The sequence below is a fragment of the Curcuma longa genome, chromosome 4, assembly GCF_044706935.1.
Source record: "Curcuma longa cultivar G26 ecotype Majalengka, Jawa Barat chromosome 4, ITB_CL_G26_1.1, whole genome shotgun sequence".
NCBI lineage: Eukaryota > Viridiplantae > Streptophyta > Magnoliopsida > Zingiberales > Zingiberaceae > Curcuma > Curcuma longa.
In genome coordinates this window covers 903,035-925,351 of record NC_133864.1, presented here as the reverse complement: position 1 = coordinate 925,351, position 22,317 = coordinate 903,035, and the positions used below count along the sequence as shown (strand labels likewise).

Genomic DNA, 22,317 nt, shown 5'->3' with positions numbered 1-22,317 from the left:
ATTTTTTAAAGAAGGATTATTTTCAAAATGCCTCCAACAATAGTTTTTCTAAATACCTCTCAAAATTTATTAATGTTAAAATGGTTTTAAGATTTTTATTTTTTATTAAAATGTTATCTATGATTAAAAATCTATTTTATCCTTAAAAATTTGACGATAAAATAAAAAAATTCTTAAAGTATGTTAACATTACAAAATCTAGAGGGTGTTTTAAAAATTACCAAATTGTAAGGGCGCTTTTTAAAAAGTTGTTATAGAACGAGGGAATTTCAAATACTAAGGGCATTTTTAAAAATTACCGTTTAAAAAAAAACTTGTTAAAGAACGAGGCTATTTTTGATAATTCCTTGGGCTTTAATTATAAATATGAGCTTGGGCTTGGGCCTGGGCCTGGGCCTGTGTGGGCCGACTAAATTGATAAGTCTTATTTATTACAAGGAGGCGTCGGGATTGTCGGCGTTGCTCGGCGACGACTAGCCATGGCGGAGGATCACTCCGACATTGCTTCCGCCTCGACGAGGCACACTTGCTTAAGGCTGGAGCTCCCCGTGGAGGACCCCAAGAACAAGGACGCCGTCTTCGTCAAGGCCTCCTGGTTCCCCTCCCGCTTCGAACTCGCCATCTCCGACGGTCTCAACGCCTGGACCTGCCATGGTTCCCCTCCATGCATTCTTTCTGCGTTTTCGCTTTTATGTTTGGTTGTTCCCGTTTCGCGTCCCGTTGTTTGATTTCTTGCTTGTTGATTGTCCAGCGACGGAGGCGGAGGTGAGGCTTAGGGCGGAGCAGTGGGACCTTTCGGTGGCCGAGTACATCTCCCTCTCCGAGCAGTATCTTGGATTCCAACAGCCGGGATCCAAGTATGGATTTGAAGACGCCGGAAACGGGCAGCGTAGGGCAAGTCATACTTGCTATCACTTTCCCCCCTTTTATACTCTTGTTTTCTTAGGTCAACGTTTGTCCAAAAAAAAGGCCATCTTTATTTCCTGGAACATCTGCAATTAAATGGTTTTCTCTAGCTTGTTGAAGAATGCTTAGAACTGATAAAAGAATGGAAAGTAGAAAGGGAGAGACTAAGCGGGAGTCTAGCGAGTACAACAATAACAAAGTCTTATCCTGCTAGCCCTCTACTTCATTGAAGTCTATCCCTACTATATCATTATTTATATTTAAATTAAATTTATTTTATTTTATTGGTGTTAATTAAATCTTTTTTGGTTTTTTTCTTCCTCGTTTGATGTTCATATTTGTCATAGTTTTACATCGTCTAACTAGAGTATCTATTAGTGGTCTACGTATATGTCCGTGTCATTTTAAACGTGTCTCCTTGAGTTTTGCCTTAATAGTCATCTACATACATGTCTGTACTATCACCTAAGCGGGAGTCTAGCAAGTACATGAACAAAATGAGAGTTAATTTCATAATCTTGATGCATCAGTATTCCATAAAGTGAAAAGAGCATTGTTAGGAGCGAATGGTGGAATCTGTCATATATGGTCTAATGATGGCTACAAGTTGCATGTAGAAATTATTAGGATCGGATGTGTTCTTCATCACTATGTAAATGTTAGGTTTTGGTGAACTTCTAGTTGCCTTATTCTGGTTGTTAAAAATAGTAAAAAAAAACATTGTTTGTAGATGTCTGCTAAATAATCAAATATAATTAAACACCTTGCAAATCAGTTTTTTGAAGGTAATTACCAAGTAATTGTTCAATTTCAGTATTGCACTTTGAGTTAGTTTACTGCTGCTTACTGTGCTTTTGAAATGCAATAGCAAGGGCAAATCCACCAGAGTTAATTAGCAAGAATTTTCTGAGTATAACTCTAGGTAAACATTCTTCCTGCCTAGAGATAGGGAGAGAAGTAGAGAACTACATTAGATTGAAACAATTCTCATCTAAGGGCTCAATTCACAAAGAAAATTTGAAAGTCTTTGACTAACCTGACATTACTTCCACGGGTTACAAAATGTTTTTTTTTACTACTTTTTACATGGCCTTCAGTTGGCTAGTTAAAATTAGAAAATCTTAGTTTACTGGGATGCATGTGGCCTTCTCTTGGCAAAGTAAAATTACCACAAGAACATTCACCACGATGCAAGGTTTTGATTTCATATTGTCTTGCCATATCAGGTGAGACAACATTCCACCTCCACACTAAGATACCGGTGAGGGCTGAGACACAGCATGCTTGGGACCTTCACAGGGGCTTTTTGGCTGTGATTTTGGTGAGGTTTTGAAGTCAACTGCTCCGACAAGTTTCTAGGTAGGTTTCCCTTCCTCCTTCCTCTCCTTGCCTTCCTCCACCTTTTTCTTCTTTGGTGTCCACCAGCACTGCAGTTGGCACACTGGCAGAACACCAAAACAGTTTAACTCGGTCAGGGACTGATATCCCAAAATCCTAAACCCTAAACCTTCCTAGGATAACCCTACAACTGATATCAGTATTAGGCCTTGTATATACCTTCTTGGACAACATTGAACAGGTTAGTTTGGACTCTGGGCTGTAAAACGTTCTTAAAACTTAAAAGTTAATCTTGTTGATATTTTTGTTGTAGATTAATTAGGTTTCTTCTTTTAAATGATTAATAATGGTATTCTTTGCGTTTATATGTCCATGTCTTCAGTTGTCTTGGACTTTTGAGAAGCAAGGCACTAAATTGGAGTGGCGATGGAAGTGCAAACTATCATCTGATAACAAGAAAACGACATCAGGAATCCTGGATTTCCTTATGGATGCAAACATACGCTTGAGTGTATTTTTCTATTTTCCATGTTTTTTCTTTGATATTAGGTGACATTTTGTTCTTTAATTTTTCTTCTCTTAAAACATGACATTTTATGAAAATTTTGTAGGAAGAAGTTGTTACAAGGACACGTTCATTTGAGATATTGAAATCAGAAGCTGATAAATGTTTAGAGCAAAGCCAACGATTCAGCAATGAGAAATCTGAATTTGAATCTGCAGTCTACAACAAGGTATGCTTTCTTTTCAGTTATCTTAACTTTTTTATATCTAATTTGTTCAAGTTGGCACTGAAATGAACACCCATACTTTGTACTTGTTTTTTGTTTATAGTTGCTTTATAGTTTTTCTCTTCCAATTACATGCAAATATCTTTGTTGCCTGTATGAACCCCACATTAAGTATGTGCTTTCTATAAGCTGTTGTTTTCCCTCTATTGTTGGATGGTTTGTTTCTTTTGCATTTTTGTGATCTCCTTTACAATACACTTAATTAATCAGATTAATTGATGAATATTTATTTAGATTTGTATAAGGTTTTAAAATGAGTTTATTCTTGGTAGAAAAGGCAAGAATACTAAAAAACTCATGGAGATCTGTTCCTTCTTGGTTCTATTTAGGGAACTCATACATGGGAGTGAAATTGAGATCAGCTTTAGTACACTTTAACACTACTAGCTATAACTATTGTAGAGTTTTGATAATCAGAACATTCTTCAAAAATTTTCTGTTTGTTGAATAACTTTAGAAATTGCTCTTAATTACAAATCCAGTAAACCAAAAGTTTCCATTTAGCAGTGTCTTTGATCCATTCTTACGAGCGCATTCGAGGAGTGATTCTCAAGCGTTTTTTTTCTTACAAGTATCTGATTACTCTTTGAGACTTGCTTGCTAATGATTTTCTCTTCTAACAAAATTCTAATCCATCCTCAAAATAAAGAAATAAAAGAGCAATTAATGTTGTTCTTAATGTTTCTTCGACCTACCTGTTTGTCTGGTTTCTATTAGCCTTGTGTGTTGCTTAATTTAGGTTATGCATTTTCCTTGATTCTAGCTGACACAAGTAGTTGGTACTTATTGGGTTTGATTGTGATGTTATTCTCCTCGATTTAGTCTATTTCTATCAAATCTATGGTGACATAATCCAAGCCCAAGATTTCTGTATTCAAATTCAATATCGCAATTTGTTTGTGTAATTAATTTGTTCATTCATCTTTCCAATAGATTGTTAGATAACAAAAGAACTACTGATAATTGGTGTAAAGAGACCTATTATGAAAGTTGGACAGAAATTTCGGAGGTTATTTGTGCATATTTTCCTTAATTAGCTACCTATAGTCTGAACTTGAGATTACATTCACCAAGTTGTGTTAACCTAACAAATTAGAGATGACCGAATGGATTTGTGTGCTATCAATCTCCTTGCCTGGTTACCTTCTGGGACAAAGGGAAAAGGATCTGAAAACACACAAATCTTGAGTCCAAACTATTTGGAGGCAGCTTAGATTTTATCCCACCATTTACTTTTGTGTTAAATTTTATCAGTATTAATACCCAGACTTTGCTCTCTTTTTTTTTTAAATTAGAACATTTTTAATCTCTCTTGGCGTCTGCAACTATAATTGATTCTACCTGTCTAGCTATAAAAGTCTATGTTTTTTTTGTTTTGTTTTTGGTTTTACAGTTTATGCTTATTAATTGATTTATTTTGTCTACTCCAGGATAGTAATATTTTTTATTTTATCCTAACAAATACATCCAATTTAGCCTTCATCTTTGCTATACTGCTTCCTTTTGCAAAAAGAGGTAAAGCATAAGGGCAAAAAACATATTTTCATAGAAAAGAAAGAAGGTATCAATAAATGTTAGATTGCCTCTTCAAAGTTTTATATTTCTTTCATTGTTTCTGCGATCTAAGCTGCTTATTCTAGTGGCAGGAAGTAGATAATGGTTTCTATTTTGGAAAAACCAATATGAAAGTGAGGAGAGAATTAGGAGGTTGTAATTAGCATGATACGAAAATTTGATTATGCAAGGGAGAAGACAATTAAGAGGTTCTAATTGTCATGATACCAGTATTTGTGTGATTATGTGTGGGAGGAGAGAATGGGGAGGTTCTAATTGATATAATACCAATATTAGTGTTCAAAAGATTGGTACAACAACATGCATCATTAGAAGGATACTTTCCGGTCGAATTTCTTGTGAATAGGTTTTGTCTTATGATTAGTGATATGAAAAAGCAGAGATGACATTCACTTGATTGCAACTTATGCCAAATGCTGGGGACTGTATCTTTATCGACGCTTTCTTGGTCTAATTTCTTAGTAATATGTTTTATCCCACCATTAATGGGATGCAAAAGATGACAGGCTCACTCGATTGCAGCTCAGAACAAGTTTCTTCTACTCCATTTTTACTTGTTCTAGCTAACTTGCATCGTGCCTAATTATCTACTCATGCATGTAGTTTGTAGCTATCTTGAACTCGAAGAAAGCCAAATTGCGAGAGCTAAGGGATAAGCTATCAAGTCTGGAGGCTAGTACAAAAGCTCCAAAGGAGGAGGATGATGATTCAACTGATAAAACCAAGAGCTTTGACGAGGCCAGCGACTGAGAACCCTAACAAAGGAGGAACCTGACGAAGAGTGACCATCCCTCTACGCCTGGAATGACAACCAGCTACGATGTGAAATTTTGAAAGACAACTTGTAAGTAGAGCTCATGAATTGGCACTGCATATGCAAAACCTTAATGAAAGGTATGAATGCTAAATTGTCTTTAGGCATAACCTAAAGTTGTGTTCTTTGCAAACCACTAAGTCAACTCATGTTAATGTAAAGATAGTAAACGTGAGGCATATAAAATACAAGAGAGTTACACCTGACCTAAACTAAACAAAAATAGTTATAACCTCACTATTATTATACTCTGATGCAGTTGAAACAAATCCTCTAGTTTTTAACAAGACTACTTACTAAACCGATATTTTTGTGGCCAATAGTAATAAGCATTCTACTATAAATAATAAAAAGTCTTGTCTGAAACAACATTCTACCTAACATCTATATAATGAACATATCAAAATATCTAAAAGGATTCCCCAAGGTATCTCTTTATTTGGTGGAGTTGTCTTCCATATGATAATTAATATATAAGGAAGTGTGAGAACAATGTTGCACCAACTCCTATTCTTTCCTCACAACAAGACACTTTCTTCCAAACTCTGTCAGCTATTAATAAAGAACTCCAATGGGGAAGATTAAGTCAAGATTGCAAAAAATTTATTAAAGTGTTAACTCCTTCAGTCAAGATACAATTGTATGTATCTCTTTGCAATAAATTTTATGAGTCAGTGATTCTTCTTTTGTGTATTGTATCCATTATTCATACCATTTCTAAGTTGGTAGATCAATATTAACTAATACCGAAGGTAATTGATTTGTGATATTAAAGTATGACCATTGAGGCATGGGTTAACTTTGTCTGTTCCTTTTGTCAGCAAACTTACTTATCAGATTGCTAAATGTTCATGCATCCAAAAGCTTAAAGCTTTCTTCATATCTGATATAATGAAAGACCAAGGGTGATTTCCTCCTTAGAACTTGCATTCCCCAACAGTTGTGTCTCTATTATCCCAGAATTTAAATCGAGTTTATTAGGGGAAAAGATAGGAGAGAGAGGAAAAGACTCAAAATATTAGAAACCCATGGCTAAGGTTTTGCTCTTCCCTTTAATGCATCTCCATCATATAGAAACTTTTGGCTAGATTTTCCTTTGAAACAAACAACTTCAAGTTCTCAATTCTTGAGAAAAATTATTTTAAAAATATTCTTCTTCCCAAATATTTTTAGTTACAGGTCGTAAACTATTTTATAAAATAACTTGTGATTAAGCTTTTCACTAAAATATTTTTTGAAAAAATATTAATAATATTGGTAAGGTATTATTTGGTGATTTATGATGGTCAAAATCTTTAGTTTTAAAATCAAGCAAATTGCAAATTTATAAATTAGCCTTGTACTTTACAATTTAAAAAAATAGGGTGCGAGTTGTTTATAAATCAAATTGCTATCTGAATTTTGATAATTATTAAAATCTGGAGACTTTAATTATATTTTATTGGGCTCTTTTTTATATTTTAAAAAGTACATTTTGATGAAAAATCAAGTTGCAAAGTAATATGAATTTTTTACTTGCCACGTAATCTGATAATTAGTTTCCACCTTTTTTTAACTAAATAAATGTATTTATATTATAGTTAATTATTTTTATCATGTACCTAAATAAATATAACTATTATAAATAAATAAAAATAACTTTTAAAATTAAAAACCATTAGGAGAATCATGGAAATTCGTCTTCTGGGGGAAGTATGTGTGTGATTTTTTTTTTTATGACAATTCATGTTTCGTCTGATTAATATGAAAGTGTTGGATTGAAGTCTACATGGTTTTGTTTTTGGATTACATCTAAAATATTTCATACCAGTTGAGATATATTCCATCTTATAATCTTAAATCTTTTTTATGTATTTTTAATGTGAGATTTTGATTATATCTTAACAATCTATCCGTCTCCGTAACGGTCCTAATATCCACTATTAGATCTGATGAAATCCATATACCTTTATTTTTTCTGTTAGATCCGATGAAATCTATATATCTTTATTTTTTTTTTTTCCTTGAGGGTTCCCACATAGTTCATTATTAGATCCGATGGAATCTATATATATCTTCACAACGGTATAAAATTATCTATTTTGGATTCAAATCTTAGTGATTTTATTTTTGGACTATATCCAAATAATATATCTCATATCAATTGAGATATTTTTCATCTTATAATCTCAGGATTTTTTTTTATGTATTTTCAATATAAGACGTATCTCCAGAAAGTAGATGTCTTCCTATCTGATTTGTAAGTCAAATAAATGTAAAGTATAAATTATAGACATTTAGAGATTAACTCTCAGTATATTCATCCCTATAGTAATTTTTTACTTCTCGGAAGGGTAGATACCTTTTAATTTTTTAATATAGAGATATAGAAATGAGAGGTGAATGAGGAGTTGACAATGCTCCTCACAACTTATACATACATCTTTCACCCTCCCTTTTTAATATGAAATTTCTGACTCCATCTTGAGTAGTGATGTTCATTTTTTGGCTGCAAGCTATTTACATGTCTTCTACTTCATTTCCAGGACTGAAGTGATTGAATTGGATACAATAAGTTTGAACACCATTACCAGGTTTTGCCATCCATAGAAAACCTGGCATCAGCATGGATTCTAAATACTCTGTCAAATTATTGTGCTTTAAATGATAACTTCAACCTAATGACCTAATGACAAAGCTCAGATTACAACATACATGCAATGTGCCCTAAACACACTCTGAACTGTCAGTAACTAGGACTAAGGTAATGTCTAAATTCTAGTCTTTAGGTGTACAGACAATACATGAACAAATTATAAAGCACATCAGTAGTATATTAGTAAACAGGTACAGAATACTACTAGTGCAATAAGTAAACAGCACAGAAACTACTTAGCAAAATTCAAGGATTCAGTTCACAAGCCTCAGTTGCTAGAAGAACTGTGACATTTTTGACTAAAAGGCAGGAATGATGATGATTCTTCCAACACAATTATTAGCTTCCACATGTATTGCCAAAGTACAATAGTATACAGAATTGAATTCTACGTCTGTATCATCTACATTATTTCTTATACTTTTCCTGATAAAAACAAGTCTCGTTCTTCTTCCACTTGCAGCATTGAATAGGAGTCCGGATAAGTTGGAGAAAAGTTAAAACAATGAATAGTCAATTGCCCCTATCCATTCTCCTTCTTCTTCTTCTGCCAGTGTTTTTTATTCCCCCAAATCTATGGGCAGTTTGGCGGTTTCTGTGCACGCGGTTTCGGCCACAGAGTCTTCCACCGAAACCCTGCCCTGTCTTCTCATTGTACTAAAATAATCGTCGCCAGTCTCTTTCTCCAACCTATTGGGAACTTTTTATTGTACCCTATTTTATTTTTTTAAAATAAAAAAATATTTTTTTAATTTTTAATTCGAGAAAGGGAAGGCATCAACTTGTGGAGGGGCTGAAAGATGGTACGGGAGGCGTTTACTACGGGGAGCGAGAGAAGGAAGGGAAGACTGGAGAGCTCCTAAATCTGTGGGTGAAGGGGACCACCCCACAGCAAACCACACAGTCTATGGGTAGGCGTTGGGGTGGTGGACCCCGGGGGGCACCTAAAAACCAGGAAACCGCCACCGCTTCCACAAAACCAGGAGCGTTTTTTGTTATATTAACAATAAATAATTAATAATTATAATTTTCATAATTTGATGATAAAAAAAATATTTTATTTTTATTTCTAGGATGCTTTTACTTTTTAATACTATTATAATAATTATGATTAGCTATTATTATGAAATTATAATAGTCTTGGCTTACAATAATTTCATATAGTATCATAATGGTTGTTATAATCAATAAAATTTAAATGATTTTAATTAAATTAATAAAAAAATATTTTGATATAATAGTATTCTAAATTTAAAGTGTTAGATAATATTTTAAAATAATTTTGATTGAATTGATAAAGAGATTTTTAATATAATAAATAATTTTAATTAAAATAATTTCAATTAAAATAGCTACTCTATCACTATTGAAATTAAGATTTTTTTTTTGCCCCTGAGCATAGTTGAGTTGGTTATGACGGAACAGATTTACAGAAGAGGTTAAGGGTTCGAATCTCGACGAAGCCGAGCAACCCCCTCTTCCGTCATGATTAATTGTAATTTTTCGATTTACCTTTTTATAGATGATCGTGTGGGGCTGATCGTGTGAGGTCGCTAAGACGACAGATTCTATTTTTTTATAAAAAAAATAAAGATATTTTCCATATAAAATATGGAGCGCTTTTTAATTATTTTTTTTAAAATACCTTTTCTATTTTTATCCTAATTTGTTTAAATATAAAATTGAAAGTAAATAATAAAGTAAATTAGGAGTTTAATTTAGTAAACCCGCTTTCCCCCTCCCTCTCGAAACCACCACACCGCCGTCTGCAAACCTACGGCTCTTATTACTAACCTTCTCCTCTCGCCCACCCACTTATATACCCCTCCTCCCTCTTCCAACCCTACGGCTCTTATCGTGCCCTTCCATCGCATTTCGTTCTGAGGAAGCAGATCGAGCTCTAGAATCGTCTACCTTCCGATCCGCCATGAGGATGAGCTGCAACGGCTGCCGCGTGCTCCGCAAGGGCTGCGGCGACGCCTGCTCCATACGCCCCTGCCTCCAGTGGATCAAGTCGCCCGACGCCCAGGCGAACGCCACCGTCTTCCTCGCCAAGTTCTACGGCCGCGCCGGCCTCATGAACCTCATCGGCGCCGCCCCCGATCACCTCCGCCCAGGTCAGTATCATCTGTGCGCTCGATCGGTCTGGTTGGTGAAATCCTCACTGACGTGTAGTGTTGGTTTTGGTTCTTTCCTTCAGCCGTGTTCCGATCGCTGCTCTACGAGGCCTGCGGCCGCATCGTGAACCCGATCTACGGCTCCGTCGGCCTGCTGTGGTCCGGGACCTGGAACCTGACCCAGGCCGCCGTGGAGGCCGTGCTCAAGGGCGCCCCGATCGCGCAGATGCCCTCCGATGCCGCGGCCGCCGCTCCCGCGCTGCCCTTCAAGGCCGCCGGCAGCGACATACGCCACGTGTCCAAGGCCGACAAGGAGCTGCACAAAGTCAACAAGCCGCGGTGGCGCTTCAAGCGCCAGGGCCTCGCGAAGCCCGCCAAAGGGCCGACCGCGCCGCCGGCGGAGTCCGCCACCAGCCACAGAGAGGAGGAGGCGGAGGAGGAGGAGGAGGAGGAGACGATGTCGTCCGCTGCGTCGCACGTGAGCCAGGGCGAGCCTGAGGCAGAGGCGGAGGAGCAGGAGGTGGGGCTGAAGCTCACGCTGGGGCTCGAACCGGTGTCAGTGTCGGGCCGCGCGGTCCAAGCGGCGGCGAAGGTACTTTGCGATCTGAGCGCCTGGGACGCCGACGCTCGGGCGGCGGATCTCGGCCTGGCGCCGCCGGGATCGTCTTGAACCCCGCCGACCTGGGTAACGTGTTTTTAACCTAAATAAAGAAAATAGCTGAGAATTTTGCAAACAATTTGTTCTCTTTCTTCTTCTTCTTCGCGATTTTGCCCCTTTCTTTTGCCTTTATTACATATCACATCCTCCTCTTTCTTCAGTTACTTCCCCTGCTTTCCCCTGTTCTCTTCTCTTCTCTTCTCTTCTGCTCTGTTCTATCTTGATGTGTATCGATACCTGAAGTCAATGGTAGATTAATGATCGAGTGTAGCATTCTGGTTCACCTTGTTTTAGGGTTTTTAGCCATTAACTCTGCTCAATTCTTTGCCTTCACTCAAAGTGAATATAATTCAGTGGCACAGACAAACCTCAAATCTCAAATCTGCACACTCTTCTGTAAAATGGAATCTTCCACCTTAGCGGCCTCACACGGTCGACTCTATGATCATCTGTGAGGAGGTAAATCGAGAAACTGCTCCACACGGTCGGTCTTACGATCATCTATGAAGAGGTAAATCGAAAAATTACAGTTGATCACGACGCAAGAGAATATTGCCTAGTTTCGCACAGAAATCTGCACACTTCTGATTATTGTAAAATGGTTAATTCACACAAAACATTGTGAAATCTTTCTCATCTCTCGATATTAAACACTTGCATAGATAACATAGTTTTTAAAGAAATCTTTGTAAACAAACCATCAAGTTTTCCTCAGCAACGTCAACCTTGACAAAAGCCCAAAGGCCAATAAATAATCTTCATAAATAAATAAATGATTGGAATGATAATTAAAAGGATAGAAGACATTTCAATCCCTACTTTAAAATTTATAAAGCCATGTACTGCGGTTTGGGGAATTTTCGATAATTTCCTATAATTATTTATACCTAGTGAGTTTAATTTTCTGAAGTATTTTTTGATAATAAATAAGCAATCACAAATTAACTTTGTTCTAATCTGACTATAATTAAATCGGCCTTGCGCTAAATTGTAATTAACATGTGTGTAGGCCCAAGCCCATAATCCACCTGGACAATTGTCTCGGATTTGGGCCCATTAAAGGATAAAGAAAGGCCTAGAGATGAAGAAAATTGAAGAATAAAAAAAGAAGAAAAGAACCACTATGAAAAAATGGATGTAATGAAAAAATTCAACATAAAATCAACATGAATATTTAACTGCATATTTATGGATCCCACTATATGGATGTGGGATCCAGTGTGTCATGTGAGCTTATGGCTAGACAACCATCATGAGTTCGCTGTTGAGCTTGCTACAGGAAACGGGGAGACCAGTGGATTTGAGGTTTTCCAAGATAAAAAGAAAAAGAGAGAAAATGTTGTTCTATGCAATTTTGAATGGATTAAAATCTGACAAACAAAATTTTGAATGCGATTTTGACAATCCGCAGATGAGTTGTGAGTCCAATTGTTCAATAATTTTAAGTCTCCTAAAGTATGGAAAACTATTTTCTAATCTATGAAAATTTGAACACAATTTTTTTCATCTTACTCTTTTGAAAAAATGGTCTCGATCTAAGTTTATAAGTCCAACAAAAAATTGAACCATGGTGAACTCCCTCCAATGATTAAGTTGTCATGGTGCAATGGAAGAAATATAATAATAAAAAAAATAGAAGAAGAAAATAAAGCTAGGGTTTGGGCTAGCCTATCATACCATGGCCTACTTTAGTATTTGTAAAGGATTATTATCTCAAACCCTAACAAATTATTGGATTTAAGGGATTATGAGTTGTAGGTCATGTGTGAATCATGCCCAATTATTATCTGCATGAAATTGTTGGAAGAGGACTACTATCCTAAGATATCACGAGTCTCTGCTTCAAGTCGGACTAATGGGCGAAATTGAATGAAGTTCAACTCGGGGAGTTCAGGATGATGGCTTGCATATAGAGTGTGCTTGGATTGTTAAATTGTAAGAGCGACTCAGGAGGCCAAGTCGTGGAGTTAGATCGTTGAGCTAGATAGGGTACTTAGGATGCTCAATATTCAAAAGCAACTCGGGATGTTGTCCAACAGGTCGCATGGAACACTTGAACCAAGATGGCGAGCAGTGGGATGCTAAGTCGTACTGGGACTCAAAGAACCAACCTTATTCACACCACAAATAGTATTTGCTGAATGAGTTTATTGAAAACTCTAGATTCGTCCTTCAAATAATTTATCAGAAGCTATTCCTAAGACTTGTTAGAAGTACTAAATGCTCTTAACAACCTATCAGACCGGAAAGATGTTGCTATTGGGATTATCTCTAAATGCTCTTAACAACCTATCAAGAACATCAACTTCTAGATCTATAATCAATTTAAAAATATGAAATCTGTCATCCCACGCCTCACACGATCGATCCCATGATCATATATGAAGATAAATCGAGAAATTGTAATTGATCACGACGGAGGAATATTATCTCAATTTCGTTGAGATTCAATCTTTGCTTACTTCTAACAAGTCTGTTCCATCGTAACCAACTCAGTCCGATGCCCCAAAACTCCTTTATCTTTATCAACTTAAAACAGTAGCTGATATAACCAGCAATCCTTATCTTTATTAAGAATTAATAAACAAGAAGAAGATTCTCTCCTGACATCAACTTCAAACACTAGATCAAAACTGTTATATCAATTACAACATGGAATAATTTTAGTTAGGGCCGGTTTAAACTAGTATATGATGCAAACTTTTAATTTTTTGTTAAATTTTTATTGCCAAAACTGTTTCTATTAAGCGTAATTTATTGAGTTGCAAAAGATCTGAAATGTTTATTATAAACCTAAATAGTCGAACTACTCCTGCAGAATTGATCTTTCTCATCTTGCATGGATCATGGAGCTAGAATTGGCGGCGTCCGAAGAATCCCAATCCAAAGTGGAGTTACAGATCGCCGTCAGCGCCACCAGCACCTCCGCCATGCTCGGCCGCGCCGCCGGCTCCCTCGCCACGCAACGCTTCGCCAGCTTCGCCATCTCGTACGCCAAATCCAACGGGTAATCCCTCCGCAGCCCAGGATCCATGAAAGCCACCAGCTTCCCTCGCGCGTCGTCGCCGGTCATCACCGCCCCTATCGCCGCCCACAGCATCGCCTCTCCTCCCTTCTTTCCGCCGTCACCGTCGTCCTCCTCCTTCGGGAACGTAGCCTCCTTCCCCGACAAGAGCTGCAGCATCACCACCCCGAAAGCGAACACATCGAGTTTGGGAGTGATGAGCCCGTGCTCGAGGTACTCCGGCGCCATGTATCCCTGCGTGCCCACCACGTGCCTCGTCAGCTGCGGCGTCTCGCCGTCCTCCACCGGCCTCGCCAGGCCGAAGCCGCCCACCTTGGCCCTGAACTCGCCGTCGAGCAGCACGTTGCTGCTTTTCAGGTTCTGGTGCACGTACGGCGGATTGGCGTAGTCGTGCAGGTAGTTGAGTCCCTGCGCCACGTCCACCGAGATCTGCACCCTCTGCTTCCACCCGAGACCGTTCTTGAGAAGCCAGTCGGCGAGGGAGCCGTTCTCGGCGAACTCGTAGACGAGGTAGGTGTCGCCGCCGTGGAGGCAGTAGCCGGAGAGGCGGATCACGTTCGAGTGGTTGATCTGCTTCAGGATGTTGATCTCCTTCGACACGTCCCCTTTGAGTCTCTTGATGGCCGCAGCGTCGCCGTTGATGACTCCTCTGTAAACGGATCCCATGATTCTGTGCTCGTCGTCGAAACCGCCGGTGGCATCTTCCAGTTCCCGGAAATTATACACCCTCAACGATTCCAGAGCGCCGCGGATGATTTCGACGGAGATTGGATTGGGATTGGTCGGCCGATGCCCCTTATCGGATAGCTCAGAGTACTCGGCGGAAGATTCGGGAGTTTTCTTAGTAGGGAGATCTGGAACAGTAGCCAGGGCCGCCGCGCGGCGGCGGCGGCGGCGGCAGAGGAACCAGATCGGCCGCCGGCGCAGAAGAGGGCCAGGAGACCGACTCCGATTCCGACCCCGATGAAAACCCCTTTGTTGGTGGAGGAGCTTCCGGATCCGGATCCGGAGGCGGCGGGCCAGTGGGCTGCGACGGAGGCGATGCGGCTGCTGGAGTCAAGACCATGTCTCGTGTGGGTTCGCTCGTGAGGGGGACCAGCAGAGTGGTGAAGGGAAAGATGGTGGCGGTGGCGGAGAGGTTGTTGGCATCCCGCACCGCCTGCTCGTCGGCTCCGAATCGGGCGGCGATGGTGGGGATGTCATCGAACCAGGTAACGAGGTAGTTGAGCAAGTACCTGATGCCGCTGCTGGCTTGGTCGGCGGTGGGGCAGGCACAACGGACGGGGACGTGAATCTGGAGGTTGACGCTGAGGTTTGTAGAGCTCTGGGGGTTCTGAGCGATGAGGGCCTGGCAGCTGGTGAGCCCTTGGTAGGTGTTGTTGGCGATAATGAAGTAGGTATCTCCCCTAATCACGGAGTAGGAGGCGTTGTGCTGGTAGAAGCCGCCGGAGCAGGAGCAGGGCAAAGGGACGAGGACGAGCTGGTCGTCAGGGAAGGTGGAGACGACATCGTTGACGCCGTTGATGCGGGAGATGTTGGAGGCGTCGGCGGCGAGGAGGAAGGCGATGAGTACTGGATTGCGGTAGATGGGCGTGGAGCGGAAGGTGAGGAAGGAGGAGCAGGATGGGGGGCCGTTGCAGACGTTGCCGAGGGTGGAGGTGCTGGTGTCGGAGCAGTTGTCCTGCTTGTTGTTTATGTAGAGTTGCTGGGCGTGGCAGGAGGAGGAGGAGAAGAGGAGGAGGAGGAGGAGGAAGAGGATCGCCATTGACACGGCGAGGGATGGACGACGAGTTCGAATCAGATCTAGTTGCTCTGTATCTCGCAGCGAGAAGGAGCCATTAATGAAGATCGGAAGGGGGAAGAGTCTCAGTTTGACTCTGACTTTGATTGGCCCTGTTTTCTTCGTTACTTCTGTTCATTTTCTTCTTTTGACTAGTTCACTTGTTGCGGCTGTTCCAGTAGAAAATGGGAAGGAAGCAGCAGCCGGTACGCAAGTCTGCAGGAAAGTCACTTTAGACAATAAACAAAGCGAAAAATAATGTCTAAATTTAATCTAATAAAATATGAATACTTAAAATGAGAGAAATGTTATGTTGCACGATGAGAAATTCATGATCCGTATGTGACATTCACAATCCACCGCCATTGCCGCCGCCCTCGCCACGCCGTCCGGCCACTGTCGGTTGTCACCTCGGGCGCGATCGACGCGCCACTCATCGGTGTTCTGTCCGGCGTCGGATTCCGATCGGATAGTGACCGGAATCCAATGAAATTCGGTCGGAAACAGGGTTGGCAGTGGTAACGCCGTTTCCGGCCGCGATTTGGCCGGAAATGGCGCGACCATTGTCGACGGCGATCGGGTCGACCGACCGAATCGCGGTCGGAGACCGACCGAATCGCGGTCGGAGACCGCCGAATCGCGATCGGAGACCGGCCGAGGACGCCGGTCCTTCCTTGGTCGGACCGACATCGGTCCTTCCTCGACCGTCTCCGACCGGAATCCGACCCGATCGACATCGACAGTGGCCACGCAGTGGGGTGCGACTGTTTCCGACCAAATTCGTCGAATTCCGACCACTATTCGATCGAAATCCGAAACCGGCCGAAGCGCCAACGAGTGGTGCGTCGATCGCGGCCGAGGCAGCGGCCGGCGGTGGCCTGATGGCGCGGCGAGGGCAGCGACAGCGGTCGGTGGGCGCAGGTGTCGCGCACGGGTCGTAGATTCTTCATCGCGCGGTGTAGCAATTCTACTTAAAATGATGATGTCTAAATTTAAGTGCTACAATTTGAAATGGCTCATTTGCCTAACTACATTAACAAGCATCATCAAAACATACATTTGACAATATCAAGTTATGAGTTTCGACAAAGTTGTATCATACCGGAACTATATTTCAAGAAAGTTATGTCAGACTAGACAGATAACATTTCCCAGAAACACATACAATTCCATGCCTCGATTGTGTCTGCCACAACTGCAAAAACTTGATTCTGGCAGATACATAAATCGACTGACAAATTAATCACCTGCAGAAGTTCTAGTTAGTCTAAATTAGGCGTCACAATTCCATGCCTCGATTGTATTTTGGTGGCAGTAGCAGTTTGTAGTGATTCATCGACAATGGAGGCTTCTTGTATGATCATGCCCTGATTTCTAGTCAGCTTTTTGATTGGTGTAGCAGGGGCATGTGATTCCTCACCAGCATTGTTAGAGTTGGATGCACTTGCACCACCACCACCAATGTTGTTTCTGTGTGGCATCAGCTCTGTCCTGACGGCAACATTGTCGATCATCAGCTGCAAGAAAAATAAGTATTCAAACCACTTAATATGCAACCAAACTGGTAAATAGATAAATAATAAAAAAACAGGGCACAAAATCCTTAGACGTGTATTACCGGCACAGCTAGTTTAAACTATTATTTGTTTATTGATGTAATATCTAACAGTTAATAAAAGTTCCCCGTGGAAGAATTCCTCTTTGAAACTGATGCATGATGGCATATGACTTTTCTTCTTTGAAAACGAGAAGAGTGAATAAACAACAAGAATAAAAGGTGTAATTTGACGGAGTACGATTACCATAATAATCACTTTCTTTTAGTCTATGAATATTTGATTACACGCAAACATAAAGAATTAGACCGGTGTAATTTGATCACTGTCTAAAAGACTTCAAATATTAATGAAAGAAATTTGTTGTGCTTACTGTTTTAATATAAAAGGTTTTGTTTAGCTAGAGAGATAGGATTTTAAAAAATTCAAAGCAACAGAGAAGAAAGTGTTACAGTTGTTATATGAACTGCATACCTTCCAGTCCTTGAAGTCAAATCTGAAAACAAAATGACTGTATGAGACTTCACCTGATGCAATTGCAGAGGCTGCAGGGGCATTTCTTGGAGCTGATAAAAGAAGTGGAAGCACTTTAGAAGCACCACAAACGATAAAAAGACCAATAGAAATACTAAAGCACCAAAGAAAGCTTACAAATAATATGATGCCCATTGCTATTCACAGTCATCTCTGCTCTTCCCTCTTTTACCAGAAATGACAAAGCAAAAATATTTTCTACAGTTTGTGCAAATGATTCTCTATTCAGCACCAGGTTTTCCAGCTTTACACTTTTCTTTCTTCTTAAGATGTCAAACATGCTTGACATGTTCTTGTCGGTATCAGTTTTAACCTCAGACCCAGTATCTGCAAGCTACATATCAACAGAACAAAGGACAAGGAATGTCAAAGACAACAGCTATTAGTACCGGTGTAGCACCATGCTTCACTCAGCATGCTATATATCATAGAATAGCAATGCAACAATTCAGGAGCTTTTGCCAGTAGGCATACAATGATATCTCCATGCATATTCATTCTAGAAGCTCAAAAGTAGGTAGCACAGGTTTTAGATATCACAAAAAGGTTTCCCCTAGAACACTTACAATGCAAGGATATTAAGGATATTAAAACAAGGAGAGGTCCCTCGTTCATAAAGCAGCTTTGCATGCAACATTCTAAACAAGTGCAACTAATTACATGAATCAGAAATTATATGGCATTGATGCAAGTGTTAAAAATGGATAGTAAATGATTGGAGGATAAAGATATTTATATTCTGATGGTTCAATGTAATTCTCAGAGAAACACTACGGTGAAGTTTTATTCGTTTATTACAACACATTTTACCAATACTATGGGCTGAAATGTTGCTGAAAAATATTGTACTGAGAAGGATAAATGAACTTTGGACACTTTATATACTTAAATAAAAATGAAGAATTATCCTAACTAAAATAGGTAAACAAAGATAAATCATCCTAACCTCTTCTGGCAGACTACTTTCAGTTGGTCTTGTTCGCTTTCTCTGAACAACCACCTTGCGCTGCTTCAATTCATTCCCCATGGGGCCAATCCTGGTAATGTAATAACACATAAGAATGACAAAGAGAAAAGATTTCAGCTTATTGACAACATAGAGTTCAATACAAATACTTCAAAACAAGAGGAAAAATTTATTGAATCAACCAAAATACTAAATACTTTACAAGAACCATACATTGTAGAGCATCCAGAGGCATTCCTGAAAATATAGGCAACATTACAGCCAAGATATTCCCAGTGGATAGTATTTCCAGTGCTTTCTCCTCCATTTTCTTCTCCATGTTTCTTTAGAAGAGCATTTATGAAATCCGAAGGGGTTATTCCTTCATTTGTTTGAGACTTAACAGATGTTACCAAGGTGTTGGCAATGTCTAAAAGAGCTTTTGCATCTGCCACCTGCTCCCTAGGCTTCTGGACTGGATTATATGCATGAGAGGAAAATTAATTAATTCTCTTTAATTTTTTCTGAAAAATTATTATTTTTAGGTAAGTAAATAAAAAACAAAAGGGGGCTGCAAAATTTAAGAATACAACGATGTTCTTTGAGTATGAAGAAAAATAATTTACACCGGCAAGAAAGAAAAAAGTGATTGTGGAAAATTTCACAATTACATACTATTTTGATGCCACATTAAAATTTAGAGAAACAAACAAACTATCAGCCTTAAGTACTGCCAAACTAACAATCACCCATAAAAATTTGTTGATTGTACAGGCAAAGGAATAATTGAACTTTTTATCATATATGCGTACATTTAAATTACTACTAGCTTAAGGAACAAGAAAAAGTGGTGTTGTGTTTATTTGGAGAAAAGAAAATAAAAGGGAAAGGAAATAATTTAAGTGGAAACAATGAATTCTATTGTCTTGTTTCCGTTGTATTTCATTTGTGTTATGTACTTGGCAGAATTGAAGAATCTCACTTGTTTATGTTCATGAGGTGTGTAAAGTTCATTTTATCCATTTTTGTTTGTCTTATACCCACTAACTCTGAAGGACAGATAATAAAAGGATACCATCCTTAGGAATAAAGATCCTTTGTGGAAGAGAAAGGGAAAGAAAAAAAATATATATTCATCTAGTTTAGTAGAAAGAAGAGTCCGACTTGCATTGCTGAATGAACTCTAATTGCAGTGAGCAGGGCTAGTAGGCAACTGGCAAGCTCACAGTTAGGAGCCTAACGGGCTCACGAGCAAGCTACGAGTTTGCGGATAGAGGACTGGAAAGCTCGAGAGTAAGTTGCAAGCTCATAGCTAGTGATCAATGAGCCCTCGAGCAGGCCACAAACTTGCAGCCAATCGTTGGGCTCATGAGCAAGGGCAAAGGATGGTGCTCGAAAGGTGCTCAGGAGGAGGGTGAGGGCAATGCTTGAAAGGTGCTCTGAAGGAGAAGAGTGCTTAAAAGAAAGGAAAGTGCCTTTTTGCCACATTTTGGGCGGATGAAATTTTAGCTACAAATTAATCTACTAATTGATTGACAATCTATGCTTCTGATAATTATACATTTAATAACCAAAGGAAGGTGTCTTGATTCCCATGCAAAATGCCCCTTCAGCGACCCACACTCTGGAGTAAACTGGGCATCATTAGGTAGAACTAAAATAGAGAAGAAGATGCCAATGCTATCTTGATTACATTGTTTAGGCAAACTGAAAGAAATCTCAACGGCAATGAACAATGTAGGTACAGTTCAAATCTATCAGCATTCTTTCAGACAGCAGCACGTATGACATTCAAGGACAACGAGAACACCTAAACAATAAAAAGTAAGCATTTATTACGTGTTAGTCCATATGGCTGCTCAAACATAAGCAACTACAACGCTCACAGGATCATGACCATGTGAGCGTAGTAGCACTCCATCTGATAGGAAGTTGGAACAGACAATTCCGCTAGGAACATGTGGAAAAAAAAAAGTGAATTATAGTGGGTTTGCTCTGCCATGGAATTCAAAAATAGAGGTCGACGATAGAAGAGATGTCGCATGATTTGTGTACTATTCATACCGAGTTCGTGCAAGCTTTCAACCTCCGTGATGATTGAGTTGAAATTTCCAGAATCGACTCCCGCAATGTCCTCTCTTTTATCTGCGAACCATACGACTCAAAGTGAAGAAAACCCTAATCAGTCAGAAAACTACACCCTCCCTTGAAATCAATGAAATACCAACCGCTGATCAGGTGCTTGACCGCCAAATAACGGGATCGAAGAACCCGACGCTCCGCCGCTCCTTGGCGAGCTGACGACGCGACTCCGGCATCGCCTTCCTCCTGACGGTTTTCTCCTCTGCCGCACTCCGCCAGCCCGCCTCTATCGTTAGCAGGATCCCGCTGCTTCGCGGGACTCACCATGGCGAAACGTCCGGCCTAGCGACGGCAGGGGATCAACGGAATCTCCATAGACGAGGGGAAACAGCGATCGAGGAGAGGCGGAAGCGGTAGGGTTTTGAGGGGACGTGGAATCGGGGGAGTGCAGATAAAGCTCGGCGGATGAATTTGAGAATTCTTATGACTTTGCCCGCGCCCGCCTTCTCAACTACCTTCCTCACCTAGGGCGTATTTACTCATTGAACTTATTTTATTTAATTTAATAAATTATTTCAAATTATTTATTTAATTAACTTTATATATATTAAATGAACATAAACATTTTTTCCACCAAAAAAAAAAAATTAAAATCCGTCGTCGGTGGAAGAGAACATTATCTCAATAAATATTTCAACGAACGAAATTCGATCTTTTTTTTTCCACTTTAATAAGTTTGTCTTGTACTAATCAATTTAATTATACTTGACCGGGAGCTAAATAAACATAAACAACTTTTATGGGATGTTTGGTTCAAGTTATCATGTATAACCTTGGTTATGTGATTACTAGGTAATCATATAATCAAGAGTTATAAGGAATAAATCTTGTTTTTTTCTCAACGTGTCTCACTTCTCCTATTTCCAACAGCCGGCAATATCCCGGGCAATAGCACGCACTAAAATGGGAAGAAGAACAACCTCTTTGCTTTCCGATGGACGGCGATATCTTCGATCCAGACAACACCCTCATGCGGACAGAAGACCAAGACGGTCGCACACATATAATCGGGAGCGCAAGACCCTTTTTTGGTATCGGCAATGAGTCAGGCTAAAATGGGTTCAAGGCAATTTGATATTTGATTAAAATTTAAGAATATTTTTGTCTTAAATGATAAATATTGAAATAATTTTGGATGATAAATTTATTATTAACTTTATATTTGTGAAAAACCTTACCTTGCTAAGGTTATCAGATTCCATTACAACCTATTTTGCTGACTTGTGACAGTAATATTGTATTACTCCTGAATATTACAGTAATAATAAATTAAAAATAAATTATTTTGATAAATATTAACATAAATTTTGTTAGGTTATAAATATATATATATATATATATATAACCAAACGCTCCCTATAATACCAAAATACATGTATCTTTAAAAATCAAAAATATTGACGTTGATAAATAATATTTATTTTTTATGAAATAAAAAAAATAATATTATGTTCGTGAATAAATTAAATTTAATTTATATATAATAATAAATGAGTATTT

General features: G+C 39.4%; 4 protein-coding genes across 4 annotated transcripts; 2 read left to right on the top strand and 2 right to left on the bottom strand.

Moving 5' to 3' along the window:
• The first annotated feature begins 471 nt into the window (after positions 1 to 471).
• On the top strand, positions 472 to 5,519 carry LOC141828567 (DNA repair protein XRCC4-like). The gene is given in 6 exon segments (XM_074716020.1): positions 472 to 654; positions 752 to 894; positions 2,627 to 2,755; positions 2,856 to 2,978; positions 5,214 to 5,355; positions 5,358 to 5,519. Coding segments are annotated over 6 exon segments (750 nt in total). The 5' UTR covers positions 472 to 479; the 3' UTR covers positions 5,396 to 5,519.
• Positions 5,520 to 9,881: 4,362 nt separating this feature from the next.
• On the top strand, positions 9,882 to 11,142 carry LOC141826858 (LOB domain-containing protein 40-like). The gene is made up of 2 exons (XM_074714176.1): positions 9,882 to 10,176; positions 10,260 to 11,142. The coding sequence occupies exons 1-2, from the start codon at positions 9,987 to 9,989 to the stop codon at positions 10,844 to 10,846; spliced, it is 777 nt and encodes a 258-aa protein (XP_074570277.1). The 5' UTR covers positions 9,882 to 9,986; the 3' UTR covers positions 10,847 to 11,142.
• A 2,381-nt stretch (positions 11,143 to 13,523) lies between these two features.
• On the bottom strand, positions 13,524 to 15,678 carry LOC141825912 (protein LYK5-like). The gene is given in 3 exon segments (XM_074713176.1): positions 13,524 to 14,773; positions 14,776 to 14,860; positions 14,863 to 15,678. Coding segments are annotated over 3 exon segments (1,956 nt in total). The 5' UTR covers positions 15,625 to 15,678; the 3' UTR covers positions 13,524 to 13,664.
• Positions 15,679 to 16,901: 1,223 nt separating this feature from the next.
• LOC141826300 (non-structural maintenance of chromosomes element 4 homolog A-like) lies at positions 16,902 to 21,084 on the bottom strand. Its single transcript, XM_074713543.1, has 7 exons — positions 20,904 to 21,084; positions 20,740 to 20,820; positions 18,910 to 19,150; positions 18,676 to 18,766; positions 17,847 to 18,063; positions 17,670 to 17,761; positions 16,902 to 17,156 (listed from the first exon to the last, which is right to left on the bottom strand). Exons 1-7 carry the CDS (start codon positions 21,082 to 21,084, stop codon positions 16,902 to 16,904), a joined length of 1,158 nt encoding a protein of 385 aa, XP_074569644.1.
• Between the last annotated feature and the right edge of the window lie 1,233 nt (positions 21,085 to 22,317).